General features: G+C 37.4%; 1 protein-coding gene across 5 annotated transcripts; it reads left to right on the top strand.

The window, feature by feature from the left end:
• Positions 1–121: 121 nt before the first annotated feature.
• Positions 122–12,454, top strand: LOC122008955. Of its 5 annotated transcripts, none has more exons than XM_042564888.1 (10): positions 122–2,469; positions 4,772–5,322; positions 5,559–5,658; positions 7,150–7,179; positions 7,630–7,698; positions 8,416–8,515; positions 9,973–10,049; positions 10,898–10,959; positions 11,063–11,180; positions 12,076–12,454. In XM_042564888.1, the coding sequence occupies exons 2-10, from the start codon at positions 4,991–4,993 to the stop codon at positions 12,163–12,165; spliced, it is 978 nt and encodes a 325-aa protein (XP_042420822.1). In that variant the 5' UTR covers positions 122–2,469; positions 4,772–4,990; the 3' UTR covers positions 12,166–12,454. The 5 variants fall into 5 exon arrangements, with proteins under 5 accessions (XP_042420822.1, XP_042420824.1, XP_042420823.1 ...); XM_042564889.1 differs by lacking the exon at positions 122–2,469 and adding an exon at positions 4,016–4,449; XM_042564890.1 differs by lacking the exon at positions 7,150–7,179.
• Positions 12,455–15,565: the final 3,111 nt, after the last annotated feature.

The following is a 15,565-nucleotide window of genomic DNA, read 5'->3' on the forward strand; positions in this document are numbered from 1 at the left end:
TATATATTTTTTTATTGATTTCCAAAGCTTCTACTTCATTCCCTGAGATTTAAAATACTGGAGAAGGATTTCCTTTGGTGGAGTGCAAATCAATGTAGTGAATCAAAATATTTAGTCAGCTAATCTCATTTGGCTTCAGGGAGAGAAATGAAAAATTTAGACTGGGAATTTACGATTTGCCATGTCACAATATAGCTAGCTGGGCTCGGAAATGGCAGTGGATGTTTTTCATTGCATCAGGAGGACTTGGGAGCTTAATTGTTTTTAAATCTTGTTCATCAAAGGAAAAATTGTTTGATTGCTCAGTCCATTCACAATTCAATCACATATCATTAAATGATTTGTTCCATTGAATGACTTATTCTGTGATATATATAACCTAGAAGATGTTGCCATGGCTTCTGGAAGGACACTTGGTTCTCTTGACCTGTGTTGCTTGCCTATTCCTAGAAGTATTCCTGTGTGCTTACTGCTTGGGCAGAATTCCACAATCAAAGACATGGTTCGAATGAGTGCTTGCATAACTATTTGTTGTTTTGTTATGGCGTTCCACTTCTGCAACACCAGAAGCTGATTGCTTTACTGGGCATCCCGGAGATTATAAAACGCATATGTTTGCACATAATGGAGGTGGTCCCTGTTAGGAGAATGCATGGTGAGTTCATCATTTAAGATCAGAATTGATTGGGAGTGAATGTCAGACTCATCTAGTCTAATGATGTGGGTGTGTTTGTGCGTGTTGCGTGTGCAAACTACATATCAAATTCTAAAAAATTGCCTTAGAGTTCTTGTTTGACCTGATCCGCGCCTTATCTGGTTTGGATACAGAAATCTGCACATCACTCCTTCAACAAATGCTTCTGAGTTGCCTCCATGTAGGAGAATAAGTTCTGACTATGCAGCAGCTTGCCAATATAATCACATTTCTGTGGAGTTCTCAAGACATGTTTAACCCCATAATCAAATGGTTTGCAGTCTGCTCAAAACTGGCTTCTTGTTTTTCATAATAGTTGGCGAGCAAGCAACATAAACATATTTAAGAGCAAAGGTTTTTTTTTCTGATATTGTGTTCAGAGAAGGGTCTCAAAATTATGTAGAGAGATTCTGATTTGAGATTTGAACTTCTGATACTATATATATATCATACACACTTCTCTTTAATTGATAATTTAGATCTTGTCTGTGTTGCTTGAAAAAAATGAGTCCATACCATTTTTTACAGTTCTCAAGGGTTTACTACAAGCAGAGATATTGATAGGAAATTTCGACCCATCTTGGATCAGCAACATAGAGCGGATTGGAATAATAATAGCATGTAAATATTGTTGATTGGTTCTAGCCAATATTTTCTTGACATGATGGCCCTACAATTTCATTTGGAAGTTATTCTCATTTATCCTTCCCTTTTTAAAGGAAAGTTAATTTCATGAACATTATTATAAGCCATGTATCCTAAAACCACTGTCTGTGACTTATGTTCTAGCGAGCAACCTAGATTTCTATTTTGTCTCAAAAACTCTGGTGAGTATCAATATGGTGCAGCTACACAAACTCATCCAGCTGCCAATAAAACAGTCATTCATTGTGTTTGCCAAGTTATTCTTGAAGTGCATTTTTTGGAGGTTTGGTTCACAGTGGGTTGGGGTTTATGATCTGATTGCACTTGTGCCTTTTCTTTTCTGAACTTCTAACCATGCTCTCCTGCATTGCTTACATAGAATTTTCTCCTTCCTTTCTTCTCCCGTTCTTATCTTACATGTGTTCGTTATACAGGAAACTGTGCGATATTGTTTTTTTTTTTTTTCCTTTTGATTACTTTTTAACTATTAGTTAAACCATTAATAACATTTTTTTTATCCTTTAACTGTTATATTGTTGTTCTTGGAAGTATAACTTATCAGTGCCAGCACGGGATGGTGTAAGCACAATCCTGTACCAGAGAGCTATCTCTCCAGGTGAGATTCTAAACCTTGTTCCAAAGTTTTGGCACTTAGTTTGAATCAGATTCAGCAACTTGGATATGATTTTTGCCATGCTGAGGAGAGCACAATAAGAATGTTATCCGGCAAAATTCTCAACTGGACTTGGAGCTATTTATTTGTCTCTCTGAAGTAGCAGTTGTTCTCCTTTTTCCTCTGGTAGTTTGTGGCTTCTTTCTGGCTATCCATTTTAGCTGACACGCAAGCAAATTTGACTACATTGTGGTGTTTACTTGTACATTTCTCACTCGAAGCCCATCATGATCAAGCAGTGGATACAGTTATGCTTTCTACTCACCTTTTGCGAGAATCTGCGGATTCCTTTCTGGTGTTGGGTGCGCCCTGAATGCATAAAAGGGAGCTTTTAAAAGATGTTCAGAGCCCAGCCAAGGAATGTGGCCTTGGCTGCTTGCTGCACAACATGGAAGATGAGTCTGCAATTGTGCTCCTACTGCTTGTGGCCACCCAACTCCACTTTGCTTCCATTGCTGTAAGTTGTCTCTATCCCTTCCTTTTTTGCTCTCATGCTTTGTCACAGTCCATTTCTTTTTCTTCTACATGCTCTACTTTTTCTTTCTTTCTTTCTTCCTCCTTTTATATTATTGTCTTCAGTGTTGTGCACTTTTATTTATTTATTTATGCTTTGCACTTTGCTCATATTGCTTGATGAGCTGATAAATTAGGTATATATATATACTCTCATTTTGCTTGTTTTAATTTGTATGCACTTTTATTTAATTTAGGGGCGTAAACGACCAACTCAAAGTAAGCTGAAGTATGTTCAAATTTATTTATTTATCTATTTATTGAGTTTGCTTAAACTTATTTATTAAAAATCTCTGGAGCTTGTTCATGAATATTATTTAAGCTTTTAATCTTAGCTCAATTTATTAATTTTGTTATTCTTATAATTTATATTAATTAATTTATTTATTTATAAAATTTATACTATTTCTTTATTAACTTTTCTAAACAAGTGAACTAGACAAATTAAATAATTTTTTTAAAGCAAAATTATTGTAAAAATAAATTTTTTATACACCTATATTTCTTTTTAAAATTAGCTTATAATATGGATGTATATTTTAGTGTAAAATATATATTAAAAGTAATTAAAATTCTAATTAGCAAATTCAACTCCCTCATCAGTGTCTATGTTAGAAAAATATTATTCGCATTCTCTACCTATATATATATATATATTTTTTTTTTTTGCTTTAACTCCTAATGTACATCAATATACCTAATTGTTCTTATTTTTGTTAGGTATAAAAATTCTAAAATAAATAATTGTTCTTATTTTTGTTAGGTATAAAAATTCTAAAATAAAGTATAATTTTTTTAAATTTAATATATTTAAATTAGAATCTATATATTTTTTATGTACTATTTTTTTCCCATATGATCAATTGTTATACTAATGGTGCATTTATTTTTATAAATTTAGAAATATTTAATTATATTTAAATTAAAATATACAAATTATATTTTATTTTAAATATTTTATACTTAAACAATAAGAATAATTAAATAAATCGGCGTGGAAAGAAAAATTTACCGTAACAAGTTTTCAGGACCGAGGAGAAATGAGTTTTGGACAATTTACCCTTGTGTTTGGACGGGAGCTCGGGTCGGAGATCGAAAAATGTGAGGTGCCAATTGAAATAGCTGCCCATTTCTGGGGGAAAAGGAAAAGATCTTGGGGTGCGAACTTGGATTGAGACCCCAATGTCAACCCGCTGCTTCCCTTTGGAAATTTGCTCCCAGACTGCGAGGGCTGAGGACGCACTTTTGTACTAAAAAAATTGGAGGTCATGGTATGCGCCAGGGACCATGCCCATATGTCTCCTCCATCGCCGGATCCACGTGTCGAAGTCTCGCCGCCAACTCGCCGGGAGCGAATCCGCGATCCGCGATCCAACCGCCGACGTCGCGCGGCAGTTCGCATCGACCGCGAGGATTTTTGCCGCGAAATGGCAGTCCCGTGATTAAACTCTGTTGCAGGGGTGATTGGGTCCCTCTACGCCAACTAAACAATGTCGAGGGAGGCGGAGTGGAACGGGACGGGCACTAACTGCCAATTGCTTCCCAAAGTCTAATCTTTGGAGGAAAGGCGAGGATGATCGACGTCGGGAGAGCAGGCGAGTGGGAATTCCCCTTTTTGGTTGGCAGTGATTGATAAGAGAATCGAGGTCAAAGGGGCGACGAGAAAAGGGTGGTGGCCGTGAGAGGAGGCGGTATCGGCATCTGATTCCATTACCGAGATTCATATCTGCGTTTTCAAGCTCTAGGAATCCATTTTTTGTCGACCGTGGTGCTTGGAAAGGAAGCGCCTTTCCTCTGATTTCCCATTGTGGAAGGAAAAATTAAATCACTGGCGGTTCGGTGAAGCATCAAAAGCTGGAATCTTGCTAAGCATCCGCTCTTGTTAACTCCCCTTCCCTTTGAAGGAGGAGGATGCCGAAGGCAGGTGATTCTTGAAGAGTTTCCTATTTTTCATGTTTGGAGTTTTGCTGCAACTTTCTCGACTTAAATGAGGCCTTTACTGAATCGTTTGTAATTGGGCATTTAGTTGTGGTCATTGGTAGCTGGTTTGTCAAGGCTATGGTTTTATTCACGTAAAATAAAATGAAAATACTTTGTTTTTCCTCCTCCGGGTTCATGTGTTTTGATATAAGGAAGAACGTGACCTTTTGAGAATAGTCTTTGTATTATTGAGCCGGTTGAGCTGGCTCTTGATTCATAACTTCTTTGTTTGAAGTTCACTGACTCTTTGCTCTATTCTTCTGCAGGAAAGAATATTTATCCTTGTGTCTATGGGTCATTCCACTCTGATCAACCATAGTTGAGCTCCTCCAGTTGGAATTTTGTTCTACTTTAAGCTTGATTTCTCAGACTCCAAAAAACAATGAAGAGTAACTAGAGATGTATTCAAGTTGTGTAACGTGGAGTATGTTATGATAAGATCATAAAGTGTGAAAGGTTGATGCTTTGGAGTTCTGCTGGTAGAGATGGCAGCTGATTCTAATATGGGTTCCTACCAAGCAAACCTGCCTTCATCTTTCCATCATCCTCTCATGGTTTCTTTCCAGTCAGGTGCAATAAATAGCTTGAGTGGCATGGTTCCTGATGACATCTGCAGTTTGGGTGGAAAGAACAACATCGTTGGCCAGTTCGATTCTCTTGGTTCTGGCCTGATCAATCATATGGATGCAATGACTTCCATTCAGTACTCTGCAGGATCTGTTCTTCATGAACCAGTGCCAGGGTTTGAACATGTGTCAGGCTCGCCTGCAAATTGGTCACAAGAAGAAATTGAAATTTTGCACGTAGGTCTTATCAAGTATGTACTAATATAAGTATTGTGTTGCTTCCTCAATGAAAGATTTTCTTCAACATTTTCAGTCTTTATTGTGGGAGAGTGCATGCTGAAACGTCATATGCCATCTCTCAAAATTTGCTCAGTTGTTGTTTATCATGAGCAAATTTATCTTGTTCATTATCGCTATCACGGTGATATTGATTGCTTTTGTTGTTCATTTATATGTTTCAATATTAATTTATGTTTGTGAAAGACAGATATTCTTATCTTATGGGAATACGAAAGTACATAAAAATATCTGCTATGTTGCGTAAGAAGACTATAAGAGATGTCGCATTGATGTGCCAATCGATCACAGTAAGCTCCTTGTTTACTATGATGAACTTTTATGTAAAATTCTGGTTTGGCGTTTATGTTTCTACTTGTGCTCATAACTTTAGCTACCTTGAATTCCTAAAAATGACCCTTTTCCTTTGCACTTCTCCCCAGTGATCTGATATAATGTTTCTTCAGTTTCCTGATTTTCATTTTACAACCACATGGTATTATTTTTTTCTCTCTTCATTTCATATGCTCGTAACCAATTAATATCTTGGATAACATACAAGCAAATATTGTATTTTTTTTACAACTTGCATCTGGCTTAAGGCTCCTGTACTAGTTGCTGCCGCTATTGGTTTTAATATTTATTTTAAAATCAAAACTTAGTTTTGATGTTTGTGCCTAATTTTCAATCAAGATTCAAATTGCCCTTTCTTGCATGTTGAATTTAGCTTGTGGAGTAATATACTCTAATATATCTCTGGTTTCCATACTATGATGCGCAAATGTGATCCAGCTGCCCAGCAACATGCTTTGCTTGCTTAACCTTTTATCGTGCCACATGTGACATATATTTTAAGTAGCATGAAATGTAGCTCCACTTGTTCAATGAGAGGTTATATCTAATGTCAAAATTTTCTTTATTTTTCACTTGTATTTCCACTGGACTTGACAACTCAGTCAATTGCATGTATCCATTCTTTTTTTTAATGATTGAAAGAGTTTTACCTGTTTAATCATTTTTTCATTGACTTGTCATGATCATACGAGTAAAGTTGATTAGTCTTCAATATGTGTTTTTTTTTGGAAAAAAGATCAATGCTTGGCTTCCACATAGTTAGAATACTACTACTTGTTGTTGTTATGAATCTTTCACACAATTTTTAGATTTACTAGTTTGTCCTTTTCTCTACTAAATATTGACATAAAGCAACTTATGGATTATTCATTATAGTGGTTGTCCATTGAGTTAAAGTTTGCGTTGTCTGTCTATCTCTGATATAGGTTAGTTCAATCATCCTTTTCAGTGACAAAATTTATTTATGAGCAACAATAAAGGTTGTAATCTGAACTACTAATATTGTGTCCTAGTGCTTAAGTTCATTTGTCTTCCACATATATGGCGAAATACAGATAATAGTGAACACAAGAAACTTATGATTTGGTTCTTTTCTTTATGTTCATTAAAAAATTTCATTTTTGGTGCATATATGCATCTAACGATTGCGCTACCTTGTGGCCATTGGAGTTTTTTTTATCACTAGATTCTAGTGACTTATAAAAAAGATGAACTAATATGTGTAGTTCTTTATTTGTTAAAACTCATGCAGGAATATGGTTTTGGTAAGGGATAGGGTATAGAGACGTAATTGGATACATGCCTTCATTCTTTTGATAAATTTGTATTGGGTAATTTCAAATTCTTGTTAAAAAGATTGGTGATGCACCTTTTATTGACTTGCTTGTTTTTTGACATTGTGGACACCATACTTGTCCATACCCCATCAAATATCCTGGATGCATAAGCTACTATTTTATCAGACATGGAGTTGCATTGTGAGTATCCTTCACAAACATTTGTTGTTAAATTCTAATAGGAATTGCTTGCCACTTCTCCTAATAACCTTAAGTTGATAGAATGACCCAGATTTTTTCTTCTTTTAATTCAAGTCTTGCACCTTTATCTAATGAGATTGTTTGTCCTTCCATCTGATGGTGAGTCAAACAAAGGGACACAACTGTGCTCATTTGGGTAGTAAATCAGTAGACGCTTATTAGAGAATGGTCAAAGCCAGGGTCCCAATTACTCGTCTTCTTTAATACAGGGATAAAATGAAAGTTGAATGCACTTCCCACTATCTTGAGTTTATAGATGAATCCATAATCATGGCAGTATCAACTTAGATTCCATATGATCAAAAACAAGTTATTGTTATTGCTTAAAAATAACTAGGCAGCTTTTGGCTTTCTTTTACATCTCCATCAACGCATTGGTCTCTCTTGCAGCACAAGGAAACTGGAAAGAGGCAAAAGATGAAAGAATATTATGCAGCAGGAAAGACAAAAGATATGCTGGTAACTCTTCAATATTCTATTTTCATCTGATAATTATTTTCCAACGATTTTTTTTTTCTTTTCCTTTTCTGTTTGCATAAGGATCTTATGTTAAGTATTCAAGTTCTAAACCTTTTTTATTTTTAAATTACCTACAAAATTTCTCATCATCTTTTAATAAAAAGAAAGGCTTCAACCTAGGGATAGCAATGGATACTTGATTATCTGATATTTCCAGGTGTCAGATTTGTTGAAGTCGGGTTAGAGTACTCGATTATGCTTAATAATTGGGTTCAGATTGCATTTAGGGTTATTTACAATTGCAGGTAGTCATGCATACCTATATATTTTACCCATTCAAGTTAGGTCCCTATGGATACTCACAGTTTTGAGTACTTATTCATCACCAAAGCAAGCATATAAATGGGTTTGGTAGTGGTATAAATTATTCAAAAAATGCGGAAGTATCTGATCAACTGCCATACTATCCTCACTTTGTTTATATGACAAAGATATGCAATGTGGTTATTCCTTTAGGTAAAATATCTTTATCATAAAAGGGAACAAACATTATGAGAGAATTATGGCAACTTAAGCCTTCCACTTTATCTCCTGATTTCGAAAGACAGTGTTTCATGATTAAGCTGATAAGCATGTTTGGTTGCCTAAAGTGAGTTACAGCTTGTTTGTTCCTTCAACAATATATGATTTTGTTCAGTTTTCTTTTTAACACTTTAGGATAAGATGGGCAGCCCTTCTTCAACAGCCAACATTTCCATGGCTCCTACATTGCTAACAGGGAATCATATGAAGATCCAGGATAGTATACCATCTGAAGGTTGGTTTTGGGGCACTGAGTCATATCCTGAAATTTTTGCACAACATACTAAGAGATGCAGTTTTTGACTCTTTCTTATTCAGTTTGAATTACTGTGGATATGCTTGTCATGATAGTTTCCACCTTCTACTAGATGCACTTGTTTTATTTTTATTTTTTTTATTTTTTAAGTTTGACACTATAGAATGCTTGTTTGTGTGCCTATGATGCCGTCATTATTTCAGATTATTTTTTTGAATCTATCGTAATGTTCAATCATTCTAAGTTATGCATACTACCCAATCTGCTACATCTAGATTGTGAGAATACATATTCTAGTCCCTATATAGCAAGCATAGCTAGGCCAAATAAGGTTGGAAGAGGCTAGAACTTAGTACACTGTCAGATGATACACACAAACACCTTAGATATCACAAGGAACAAATGAGACACATTAGCTTCACAACTATTAACAAAGAAAGGGGACGGGCACATGGGTGTGACTTGTGAGTTTACTGAACTTTATCGGATGCAAGTCAAAGAACAAACTGTGCTCGCTGAAATAATAACTCAGAAATATTCATTACTAAGGTTCCATATTTAACAAAGAAAAAAAAAAAGGGAAAACTTGGTGGCGCAATAGCATAAGCAATTAACAACAAAGGTTTCTTAATTTTCTTGAATACTGGGTGGATTTAAATTATCCTGTTATGCCATCTTTAAATATTCGATGCCTCATTCCATGCTTTCCAGCAGTTATGCACTGGTGCTATGCTTGGTTCACAGAATGGAATTGATGGGCGACTAAATTGATAAGGAATGTAGTGTGAATATATATTTCCTAGTTTGGTTCATGGAGTATTATTGAATCATTTTCATTTCTATGTTTGGTTGATAGCAATTTTATAAGTAATAGACGAGTAATAAGTCTCCACATTGATAAAATATTCCTAAACACACAATAGTTCGCCTGATGCATCCACGCTCTTGGCCAACCTGTTCAACTGTTCTATCCAATTCGACTTAGTTTGCTATGCTCACCTTACCTGCGTGATCTGTCTAGCCTGCCCATCCCACTTCTGTTTTGCACATTCAAAATATGGATTTCTTGGAAAATTGAATAGAGTAGAAATATAAATTATTTGAAGAATTGAATAAGTAGGAATGGGCATTCCTTAATGAGAGTAAAGAATAGTTAAAGAAAGATAATAAGAGAATAACAAGTTTATGGGAGTTTTTATATCTGAGTTCATTTTTAACCCTTTCTAACTAGAGTTTCTATTTATTCCATGAGAATTTATTGGGAATGGATTAACTATTCCTTCCTTTGAACCAAATGTGCATATCTGTACCTTTTTTATTAGCTTTCCTTGATTCCTTTGTAACTAGTGTTATATGTTGTTTCTCTTGTATTAGTTTGTCAATGCCTTTCGACTTCCATTCGTATTGTAATTATTTGTTTATTCCTTGTCTTACAGCTCCCTCTTTAGAGCATATTTTGGATGAAAATAATAAACTTATGGATGCAATTGCAAAAAATATTGACAGAGGCATGGTATGTTTTCTTATCCTTTTGTTGCTTTTCTATGATTCTATTCTGAGTCACATTTTGTTTCCTTGACAAGATTTTAAATGTTTAAACTAATATGACAAGAAGCAAAAAAATGAGCTCCTTTCTTTTTTGTTATGAGAATTTAAAATTCCCTGCAGGTTTATCTTTGAGTATGTTTAACTTGAGATTCATTATTTTTCTATAAGTAACACAATTATTAGTTGGTGGAATAATTAGTCCATTCCTGTGTAACTGAGAGTAAAGGGTAGCTCCGTGGCTTGTTTACCTGAATGATGGATTTAAAGGAGTAATTTTTCATATGAATTATTTTCTTTACATACCCCCTCTCCTCTTCCATCCTCCTCATCCACCCATGGAAACAAGTGATTAAGGACATTTTCTTGTGCAGGATTAGCATAAAATATACTCATAGACCCATTGTAGCTTAAGTAATCATTTAATTAAGATAGTGAAATGATAGTGTTATAAAAAAGTGTAGATGGTGTTTGAGATTTTATGGTTAGATCCCTTGGTAACTTGCTAAGTGGTTGTATAATCTACAAGTTTGTCAAAGGATAAACAGAAGGTTCAAAAGTTTGTGATATATGCATGTTATATTCTAGAAGCTAGGTTTCTAATTGTCTAGATAACTAAGTAATCATGGAGGCGTAGACTGCAAAAGTTCAGTTCTTTGTAATTCTTATTTGTTTATTATCTATTTTTTATTCTTTTTAAATTGGTAATGTGCAAACTCTTGATGGTTTCTAGTCCATTTTTAGTAAATCTTAAGAGATTCTAGGTTACTGACGTAAGTCACGTCGCTAATTTTTTGTACACTCCTGAGATTGCAGCTAGAAGAGAACATTAATCTTTTTCATTATGTGAAAAATAACATCTCGATCATTGAGAATAGGTAAGGTGCTTCTCTCTTTCTCCCTCTTCTGGCTTACTTCAATCACATGAGATAGTATGCAAGCAAAATAATAATTTGTAATGTGTTGCAATTCTGTCTGCAGAATATGTGTAATGTCGACAACAATTAATAAATTTCCTGGATCCATGAGACAAATGCCTATCCTGAGGGTATCTATAAACGATGAGCTTCTAGCCAGTCTTATCAATCACACTAACAATGTAAGATCCTATGCTGCTCTTTTATTTTGGGTTAATGCTAAATCTAGCATGGGCTTTTATGGTTTTAACAAGTCCAGCATGAATTCTCATTTTCAACAAATCCTGTGTACTTTTATTTGTGTAACAAATCTAGCCAATGCAAATTTCAATAACAAGTTTTTAGTTAATTATTTAAGTTACACCCGTGTTAGACCATCTAATGACAAATGTGTCGTAAACTAACAATTCATATTTACTAACATTATTAAAATAAATAAACTTCTATTATTCTTTAAATTTTTTGAGAAAACAATATTTGCAATTATAATATCAACGTATGACATGATATGATGATTCATCAAAACAATGTCATACAATGTTTAAGTCAAAAGGAGATTAGATTTGTTACAAATATAGAAAGTATGTGCATAAATTTGTTAAAAAAAGAACCTCATGTGAGATCCTCCAAAACCACAATCCTTTAAAATACACTGCAAGAAATGTGCTTACCTCGCCTTTTATAAGTCAATGACTATTGGATGAGCGCAAGTTTCATGTACAAATTAGTTAGAACTTGAGCTTTGAGTATGATACTTGATCCAACTTTATTTGATAATTCTGCTTCTAGTAGTGTTTGGATGCTCGTTGGATTTTCATCAATTTTATAAAACTAATCCAGAGCCCACGAGTAAAGTTCAATAAACTTTTCAGATATAGGGAAAAGAAAAACGAAATCTGAGTTCTCATTCTATTCAGTTACCATAATTATCAATTGACATCACTTGTTTCGAGTGTTTTCCAAGCACTCCATTCTGACATTCGACTCTGGACTCATTTCATTTTGTTAATGCAAATATCATGGTTTACTGATCTACGATTGACGCTATACAGTATCATACTAACATTTTAATTTCAGAACATTACAGGTGCTCTGCCAATGAACAACTACCAGTTGGACACAATTTGCATCACACCTAACATAAGAGGATTCAGGGAGCACACATAAGCTCTCAGAAAACGCTACCAATTCTATCAGCTTCCTCCATTCATCGTCTGTCTAACGAGGAGGCCCTCATCAAGTAGTCAGCAATGACACCGAACCATGGAATGCGGAGTTTGGCAATGAAGTCTCTTTGAAGCTAAATTGCAACCTGACTAACTCCTTTTTTTGGGTCTAAATTTTGTATGTTTTTGCTGGATAGTTGGAGGTTCTTTCGAGTGTGAAAAATATAATGGTGTTTAATCCTTGAAGCATGGATAAGTGAATATAGTGGCCAGATGTTTCTTGATGATCACCGATGCTTCATGGGCTTGTGCTTGTTTGTTTGTTCAACAGAAAAGTTACTTAGAACAGAATTCATGCACCTTAAAGCTCATCTTATGTTTATAACTACTCACCACTTCAAGTTTTTAGAGGTCCATTTTTCTAGTTTATTTTAGATTTATTGTTGCAATCTAATGTAGATTTAAAGCTGCACTTACAAGATTTATCATTTGGTGAGTCATGCCGAGTCGGGCCTAGCTTATCCCGCAGGTCGAGTTGAATGGTTGTCATTCGATCCATGAGTCATGCTTAGCACAACATAGGATCAGACATGATTAAGGGTACAAACTAATTTAATCGGATCGAATAGTTTAAAAATATTGATATTTGAATTGCATGTGTGATATTTAAATTCGATTTGAAGTTTCAAAAAAATATGTGTGATATTTAGATTCGATTTAAAATTTGAAAATACAAATAATTTGGACTCCATCTTCTGTTCTGTTGATAGAGTTTAGTTTGAGTTGTTTGAAATGGCTCAAAAAATTTGAATTTAGTTTAGAGCTATTGGAATTTTAGTTTAAGCATATTCGAATTAAAGTTGTGTACAACATGATAAAAATATTATTAGATTCGAATTCTACTTATGAATAATAAAATAAAATAGTTGGCTGGTTAACAATCAAATGCTTAAATTTTACTTGAAAATTTGTTGAAGATGTTTGAGTTTGCCTCGCAAACTGACTTAATTAGTTTGCACCCTTAAGTATGACAGTATGACTCAGTCTATTTATTTAAACAATAAAAGCTATGACTTGTTTAAATGAATCAATTTTTTTTTTTATAATTCATGTATCTAATTTTTGCAATCCTATTAATATGGAAGGCAATTAGTTTGGTCCCACCGAAGTTTTTTTATGGGCTATTGATCCGGCGATAAGAACAGGGGACCCTCGTTGTAAGGGGTCAACGCCACGTGGAAGTTAAAGAGCCGGGCGGTCCATCGAAGAAGGTCGGACTAGCTAGGCTGACCGACCGGGCGGCCAGATTGGATGACCGGATAAATTGGGCTGACCGTCCGGGCGGCCATCCGGTGTTTAGCTAAGGGCAAAAAGGCACCCTTATGGAAGGGGTTCCGACGCTCATTGGGTAAGATCGTAGGGCCGAGCGTACAGCACGCTCAGCCGAAGACATTAAGCATACTGCTGACAGTCACCACAAAGCACTACCGATAGTTTCCCAAGTGCACTATCATACGTGACCAGTCGGACAGAAGACGGACATGGGCCGGCCAGATATCGGAGGTCGTCCGGCCGGACGCTCGACGGTCAGCTGGTCGACGTCCGCTAGTGCAAGAATCGAGTGGAAAAGGACAAGGGACATCTTTTTCTGACAGCAAGTAGGTCGCACGTGTAGGCCATGCTCCAAATCTTATGACAGGGAATTCCGTTGTCCCATCAAGGACATGCGGGGACTGTAGCAGTATGGGGTCAGGTAAGCTCACTGACGGGCCTTTACTGTGGTATGGGCAGAGGACACGTGTACACCTCGGTATGTGTGCACCTGCTTCTCCATAACCCTATATAAAGCCTCTCATCCTTCACCGGAGGTACGTTTTTTTTGGGCTATGCGTTCTGAGACTTTGGGAGCCACCCTTTTTATCGTTATTTACCTGACTTGAGCGTCGGAGGGTCGCCGCCGGGAACCCCTTCCCGGCCCGACTTTAGTGCAGGTTCGCCGGAGCATCGTGCCACCCGTCGAAGATCCACATCAGCAGTCGAAGAGTGCCCCGTGCCCAGCGTCCGTTGATTCGGCCTTCGGACAGGATCAATTTGGCGCCGTCTGTGGGAACGCTCCTGCATCCGAACGGAAACAATGGACGAGGCTGGACGACAACACACGATGACGCTCTCGAACGAGGAACTCGACGCTCTGATAGAGATAAGGGCTGCCCAGCTTGTGGAGCAAAAACAGAAAGTAACAGCTGAGCGGCCGAAGAAGCAAGCAACGTCAGCGTCTGGTGGTCTAGCGGAAACACCATCGGCTACCGTTCTATTCCTTCGGGCCCTATTCCGGACGCCTCCTGATGCTGTGGCAGTGAATCGCAATCGGGGATCTTCGTCAGATGAAATACCAGTACGGGACAACAGAAAAGGCAAGGCCCTCCGAGCGGACGCTTCTCCCGAGCGGAAGCACCGACTGCCACAGTCCCATCTCCCTCAAAAGCAGATACTTCATCTCCCGAATTCGACTTATAGCAAGCCCCTCCTTCTGGAACCTCAAGAGCGGGAGTTTGATGTCAGGCGATGAATCGACCGCATACGAGGAAGTTGGGTGGACGAGCCGCCGAGCGGATGAAGATGGATTGACACTTGGATCCACCATGAAGCGCAAATTATCTCCAGCCTGTCTGGGGCAGGGCGAGAGGTGCACCAATAGAATATGTGTTGTATATTCTCCGTTTGGTTGTATATTTGAAATGCAGAAGGCAAAATGTTATAATGTGCGCAATTGGAATTATCGGTCGAGCGGCCTATCTTCATGGTGTATAAGATCTGAGCCAAGCGCTCTTGGCTCGATGAAGAAGGCCTTGAGCCGTTCGGCTGGAGGTATAGTATCCGAGCCAGGCGCTCGATGGCGAAGGCTCGTGGAGCAATGGGAGCAGAAGGCTCAAGTAAAAGGATAAAGCAGCAGGCCGCCTCCACCTCTGGTAGGCCGAGCGGCCATGGAGGACCGACCGGGAAGTTTCGCCATCCTCCTGGCCTTGATAAATTTCGATGAGTACATTGTATCCACCTCACTCCATGGGTATTCGGGAGTTGAGAAATTGAGTCAGATCTTATGTTGATCGGCAGGTTAGTCTTTCAGATATAGTTTCTTTCGGGCATAGGAATCATCGTAATTTTCCGAAAGAAGGCCCGTGCCATTCGGCCGGGCGTATATCATCGAAGCCAAAGGCTCGAGGACGAAGGCCCCGAGCCGTTCGGCCAGAGGTTAATTATTCGAGCCAAGCGCTCGAGGACGAAGGCCCCGAGCCGATTCGGCCGGAGGTTAAGTAGCCGAGCCACAGGCTCGATGACGAAGGCCCCGAGCCGTTCGGCCGGAGGTATAGTATCCGAGCCTAGCGCTCGAGGACGAAGGC

This window comes from Zingiber officinale, chromosome 8A (assembly GCF_018446385.1).
Source record: "Zingiber officinale cultivar Zhangliang chromosome 8A, Zo_v1.1, whole genome shotgun sequence".
Classification (NCBI taxonomy): domain Eukaryota; kingdom Viridiplantae; phylum Streptophyta; class Magnoliopsida; order Zingiberales; family Zingiberaceae; genus Zingiber; species Zingiber officinale.